The 7,105-nt window shown below is 46.0% G+C and overlaps 1 protein-coding gene across 1 annotated transcript; it reads left to right on the top strand.

Moving 5' to 3' along the window:
* Positions 1-849: 849 nt before the first annotated feature.
* On the top strand, positions 850-5,456 carry LOC117921893. The gene is made up of 4 exons (XM_034839839.1): positions 850-1,186; positions 1,304-1,525; positions 1,652-3,429; positions 5,211-5,456. The coding sequence occupies exons 1-4, from the start codon at positions 850-852 to the stop codon at positions 5,454-5,456; spliced, it is 2,583 nt and encodes an 860-aa protein (XP_034695730.1).
* Positions 5,457-7,105: the final 1,649 nt, after the last annotated feature.

Below are 7,105 nucleotides of genomic sequence, written 5' to 3'. Positions count from 1 at the left end.
GGATTTGGGAGATGGCACTGACGAGATGGACATGATCGGCATAGGCCGTATCTTCGATGCAGCCCCACGCGGGCCCCATCACTAGACCGAGCTAGTGTGTTCTCTATGTGTTTCCCTGAGGAGATCCCTGACTATGACCTACCTATGGATTTGGGATATGACACTGACGAGATGGACATGATCGGCATAGGTCGTATCTTCGATGTAGCCCCACGCGGGCCTCATACTACTTTCGATATGTTCGGAGTTTCTGTACTCGAGATTGATGAGGATGACTCTATTCCTGATGCCTACACTGATGATATGAATTTTATAGGCATTGGTCGTATCCTTGATGTAGCCCCACGCGGGCCCCATTCTGCTTTTGACATATTTGGAGTTTTCGTACTTGATGATGAGTCAGTCCTTGATGTCGTTACTTCTGATTTTACTTTTGTTGAGGGATCGTCCGACTCTGTGGACCCGCCTCTTTCTTCTGACACTATTTCCGGGTTTGTCATCCGTTTTGATGATATTTTTGATGATAATAATGATATGAGTATTTTCGAGTACTTGACTGTGTCACAACATTTTCCTTTGATTGCACCACCAGCACCCACGACACATATATATGATGTTGATGATGTGGGAGATACGGATGACCCACTGGGTGGTCAGTCATAGTGTGATTCTGACACAAAGGACAAGAAAGTCACACCCATTTCTGGTAGCACAGAGTTGATAGATTTTGGGGCACCAGATCAGCCCAGGGAGATTAGGGTTGGCTCTTCTCTATCTCCTGATGAGAGGAGTAGGTTGATTGACCTGCTCAGGTCATACTTGGATGTATTTGCATGGTCATATGAGGACATGTCGGACCTTGACCCCTTCATAATGCAACATCACCTGCCCATTTTACCACATGCTAAGCCCGTTAAGCAGAAATTGAGGAGACTACACCCTCGATGGAGTTTGCATGTTAAGGAAGAAATTCGGAAGCAACTTAGTGTTGGCTTCTTGTCAGTGGTTGAGTATCCTGAGTGGCTAGCTAATGTCGTCCCTGTTCCCAAAAAGGACGGTAAGGTTAGGGTTTGTGTTGACTTTCGAGATCTGAATAAGGCCAGCCCTAAGGATGATTTTCCCCTCCCACACATTGATCTGTTGGTTGATAGCACTGTAGGGCATCCGATGTTGTCCTTCATGGATGGTTTTTTTGGGTATAATCAGATTCTGATGGCTCCAGAGGATATGGAAAAGACTTCTTTCATTACTGAGTGGGGTACTTACTGCTACCGGGTTATGCCATTTGGGTTGAAGAATGCAGTAGCCACTTATCAGAGAGCTGCTACTACTCTGTTCCATGATATGATGCACACAGATGTCGAGGTATATGTGGATGACATGATACGAGACAGGACAGATCACTTAGCAGCCTTACAAAGGTTCTTTGAGAGGATCAGACAGTTCAGGCTGAGATTGAATCCCAAAAAGTGCACCTTTGGGGTGGCTTCTGGAAAATTGTTGGGACACATTGTTAGTGAGCGAGGTATAGAGATTGATCCAGAGAAAATCAGATCCATACTTGACATGCCTGCCCCGAGGACTGAGAAAGAGATTAGGGGATTCCTAGGCAGATTGTAGTACATCAGTCGTTTCATTGCTAGACTGACAGACATTTGTGAGCCTATCTTCCGCCTTCTGAGGAAGAATCAGCCTACAGTTTGGAGTGATGATTGTCAGCGCGCTTTTGAGAGGATTAAGGAGTGTCTCCTTTCTCCTCCGGTTTTAGTGCCTCTCACACCGGGACGTCTTTTGCTTCTGTACTTATCAGTTTCAGACATGGCCTTAGGATGCATGTTAGCTCAGCTTGATGATTTAGGGAAAGAGTGTGCCATCTATTATTTGAGTAAGAGGATGCTTGAGTATGAGTGCAACTACATTATGATTGAACGCCTTTGCTTGGCATTGGTTTGGGCCACTAGAAGACTTAGACATTACATGACAGAGTATTCCGTGCTCTTGGTCTCACAATTGGACCCGTTGAGGTATCTATTTGACAGGCCTGTTCTGACCGGTAAGCTCATGAGATGGCTGGTATTGTTAACAGAGTTTGATATTCATTATGTCACACACAAGTCAGTAAAAGGAAGCATTATTGCAGATCATCTAGCTTCTTTACCGATATCCGATGACAAATCGGTTGATGATGATTTCCCTGATGAGCAGATCGTTTCAATGACTAGTATTAAGGGATGGCGGTTGTACTTTGATGGTGCCGCCAATCAGTCGAGGTTTGGCATTGGTATCTTGTTAATATCACCACAGGGTGATCATATCCCCAGATCAGTCCGATTAGCATTTTCCGATCATCACCGGTTGACGAATAATATTGTGGAGTATGAAGCTTGCATTACAGGTTTGGAGACTGCACTTGATCTTGTCATTAGACAGTTAGAGATCCACGGGGATTCCAATTTGGTTATACAGCAAACTCAGGGTATCTGGAGGACTCGGGATGAGAAGCTAAAACCCTACCATGCTTACTTAGACCTGTTGATTGATGGATTTGATGTGTTAAGGTATATACATCTGCCCAGGGAGGAGAATCAGTTTGTCGATGCATTAGCCACCTTGGCTTCTATGATTGTGATCCCCGCGGGGGTGACCGTTAGGCTATTGCTGATTGAAACTAGGTTTGCACCAGCTTACTATTGTCTGATTGGAGAGATAAAGGATCAGATTGAGTTGCCATGGTATCACGATATTTATCAGTTTCTGTCATGCGACACTTACCCAGAGTCAACCTCGACCAAGGATAGGAGAGCATTGAGACAGTTGGCCACTAGATTTGTTATTTGCGGGGATGCACTGTATAGGAGATCACCTGATGGCCTGTTATTATTATGTCTAGACCGTACATCTACAGATCGAGTGATGAGAGAGGTTCATGCAGGGGTCTGTGGCCCACACATGGGAGGTCATATGCTAGCTCGTAAGATCATGAGGGTTGGCTACTTTTGGTTGACCATGGAGACAGATTGTTGCCAGTTTGTACAGAGATGTCAGGAGTGTCAGATGCATGGAGACTTGATACACGTGCCACCTTCTGAGTTGCATGCACTCACATCCCCTTGGCCATTTTCAATATGGGGTGTTGATATTATTGGGAAGATCTCGCCCAAGTCCTCCAGTGGTCATGAGTACATCTTAGTAGCCATTGACTATTTCACCAAGTGGGTGGAAGCCGCTTCCTATGCTAGATTGACAGCGACCAGGGTGGCCAAATTCATCAGATCGCACATTATCTGCCGATACGGGGTCCCTCACGAGCTGATTTCTGATAGAGGAGTGCATTTCAGGGGCGAGGTGGACACGTTGATTCAGGAGTATGGCATTCAGCATCACAGATCGTCTGTGTACAGGCCACAAACTAACGGGGCAGTTGAGGCCGCAAATAAGAATATCAAGAGGATTTTGAGAAAGATGGTCGTGACTTCTCGGGATTGGTCAGAAAAGCTCCCTTTCGCATTGTGGGCTTATCGTACATCTTTTCGTACCTCTACGGGAGCTACCTCATATTCTTTGGTGTATGGTATGGAGGCAGTGTTACCTGTTGAGATTGAGATGAGATCTTTAAGAGTAGCACTAGAGCAACATTTATCCGAGGCCGAGTGGGTCCAGTCTCGTTATGATTAGCTTAGCCTGTTGGATGAAAAGAGATTGAGGGCAGTAGATCATGCTTAGGCCTATCAGAGAAAGATGACCCGTGCATTCAGAAAGAGGGTTAGGCCTAGGAAATTCCAAAGAGGTGACCTAGTCTTGAAAGTCCTTAGGGGATTGATCAGCGACCCTAGAGGCAAGTTTAGACCGAGTTGGAGCGGGCCTTATGTCATCCGAGATCTGACTCGAGAGGGAGCTGCCTGGTTGACAGACCTAGACGGAAATCAGTTCACAGAGCTAGTCAATGTGGATCAGCTGAAAAAGTTTTATGTGTGAGATCATGGTCAGAGGATGGGTGGTCGTCACTTCGAGTAGCCATATTCCCTATTGCACACCCATACATCGATATACCCTACTGCTAGCCCTTTGAGCCTCACGCGGTTTATTTTGGCCCTTTCTTTCATTCAGCCTTGCATATATTTTTTGACCTAGGTTGGGGGCCTGCCCCTGCGCGCTTTGTATTTATTGATTAGATCTATGAGCATTGGGAGCATTATGTTATTCTTCGTTTGTTCTTTTTTGCATCATTGCTTGTTTCTTTTCTTCTCCGTTTTGCATCTTCACACCGTATTCATTTCGCTTATGTTTTCCCTTGTGTGATGGTGACGCGCTCTCGTCTCAAGGCTACAAGTCAGGCTTGTCACATCTTTCTTTCCACCCTTAGGTTTTGATCCAGGAGTTTTAGTTTGAGGAGACCATTTGGGTTTGAGATTTGAGGTTCTTTTGGTTGGACTATGCTAGTGGGGTATTCGGCCTATTTTGAAAAAAAAAAATGAATGAAAAAAAAAGAAAAAAAAATTGAAAAATGAAAAAATAAAATAAAAAATGAAAAAAGAAAAAATTGTGCTTGTTTGGTATTCGTTGATGTACTTGGGGTCATCAGGGGTGGTTTTGGGTTTGAGGGATTTCTTTTTCCTTTAAGAGTCGGGTGAGAGCATTGAACGATCCTTCTCACCATGGATCTGGGTGACACATTGGGAGTGAGGTTTGGGTTTCCTTTGCACTAGGTTTCCTGGATCATTATCTACATCACCATTCCCATCATATAGTGACTTGCTTTGATTTGCCGTTCTTAAGATGAGTTGTTCGTCATTGTCACACATTGCTACACTTGTTTCCTAGCTTGTTTCTCCATTTCCTATACCTCTACTCATTGTTTGTCTCATCCCTCTTCATCTTCAGCTACCCTCGTCGATCGTTGTCTCGCTTCATGAACGATGAGTTCTTTGGTGCATGTCACCTATTGTTTGATTTTTTTTATTTATTTAGATACAAGGTTGAGTCACCTCACTCACATGGTTCTGTGATATTTGACATTACGCACAGAGGCTTGGCACTATCTATTTGGAGATTTGGGCCTTTGTTTCCCATCGTTTCATTCACATTTTACCTCTGGCCTACATTATGGTTCGAGTCGTAAGACTACCCTGAGGCCATGAGGTCTCGTGTTTGCTTCGATGCGGTTCATTCAGACAGGCTTCGTCTACTGATTGAGTATGGGATGTTGACAGGTCTCCATTACTTCGGGGGATATCGAGGGTCACATATTGTTTTTCCATTCAATTTACTTGTCTCAGGCTCGTGATCAGAGACAGACGATACAAACAGTTGGGACCATTGAGGGCACCTTTACTCGATGTTTTGACATGTTCATACTGGGGCATGCCCCCGTCCTTGCATGCTGGCTGTGGTTTTTGTACATGTACGCAGGCATTCCGTTTCACCTAGCGATGTTATGGGCATCAGAGTTTGAGTAAGCCCCGCATTCAGCTCAGTTTCTTCATACAACATAGTGCTTCTAGGATCTAACTCGAGGTCAGATTCACGGTATTCATCGACCCAGTAGGGGTGCATACCCCATTCATTGTCTTGTTCGTTAAGTTCAAACGAGTGGGTCTTCAGTGGCGTGTTTCAGAGTTTTCATTGAGATATTTGAGTTTCAGATGTACACACTAGGGCATACCCCCTATCAGTTTTTGTGGATATTGAATGTTATGGGTTAGAGTTGAGGGTTTTTTCTTCAAGGATGGATGTTTGTGATATTTTCAGCCCTCTGACTTTAACCATATGTGTGGTTAGGGGATTCTGACATGATATTGATACCTTAGACTGGGGCATAACTCCTTCTTGCCACCCTTGGTCACATTTGTGAGTTGTCCTGTAGGGGCATACCCCTTGCCTTCCATCTGTTAATGGTGATTGTTTTTTCTCTTGTCATTTGTCGTCATTTTCTGGGGTTACACTGGGGCATGCCCCTTTCTTTTGTCATGATAGAGGTGTTTGATTTCTGGCCTCTTCGAGTCATTTGTTGGCAATCCTGAGAGTCATATTGGGGCATACCCCTTTGTCATCAAGGTTAGTACATCGACGGTTGCATCTTGAGTCTCCCAATTATGCTCTGAGTTTTGTTTTAAGGCATCTCCTGTCTGTTTAGGCGTCCAAAGCCTTAGTCTTTGCATCCCTACTCCTTTTAGTTCGGTGGTTCCTCGGCATCGTGCCCGAGTTCGATCCCCTTCTCTGGTACTCGCCCGGATTCTACCATTCTCCGGTACTTGCCCGAACCCTTCTCCGGTACTTGCCCGGACTCTTCTTCGGTACTCGCCCGGATTCTACCATTTTCCGGTACTCACCTGGACCCTTCTTCAATACTTGCCCAAATTCTACCATTTTTATGTACTTACCCGAACCCTTCTCCGATACTTGCCCAGAACCTTCTCCGATACTTACCCGGAACCTTCTCCGGTACTCGCCCGGACCCTTTTCCGGTACTCGCCCGGAGCTTTTTCGGTACTTGCCCGAATTCCACCATTTTTCGGTACTTGCCCGAGCCCTTCTCCGGTACTCTCCCGGACCCTTCTTCGGTACTCGCCCGGATTCTACCATTTTCCGGTACTCGCCCGGACCCTTCTTCGATACTTGCCCGAATTCTACCATTTTTAGGTACTTACTCGAACCCTTCTCCGGTACTTGCCCGGAACCTTCTCCGATACTTGCCCGGAACCTTCTCCGGTACTCGCCCGGACCCTTCTCCGGTACTCGCCCGGAGCTTTTTCGGTACTTGCCCGAATTCCACCATTTTTCGCTACTTGCCCGAACCCTTCTCCGGTACTCGCCCGGACCCTTCTTCGGTACTCGCCCGGATTCTACCATTTTCTGGTACTCGCCCGGACCCTTCTTCTGTACTTGCCCGAATTCTACCATTTTTAGGTACTTACCCGAACCCTTCTCCAGTACTTTCCCGGAACCTTCTCCGATACTTGCCCGGAACCTTCTCCGGTACTTGCCCGGACCCTTCTCCGGTACTCGCCCGGAGCTTTTTCGGTACTTGCCCGAATTCCACCATTTTTCGGTACTTGCCTGAACCCTTCTCCGGTACTCGCCCGAATTCTACCATTTTTCGGTACTC

This window comes from Vitis riparia, chromosome 9, assembly GCF_004353265.1.
Source record: "Vitis riparia cultivar Riparia Gloire de Montpellier isolate 1030 chromosome 9, EGFV_Vit.rip_1.0, whole genome shotgun sequence".
Lineage (NCBI taxonomy): Eukaryota > Viridiplantae > Streptophyta > Magnoliopsida > Vitales > Vitaceae > Vitis > Vitis riparia.
This window is presented reverse-complemented; position numbering and strand designations above follow the sequence as displayed.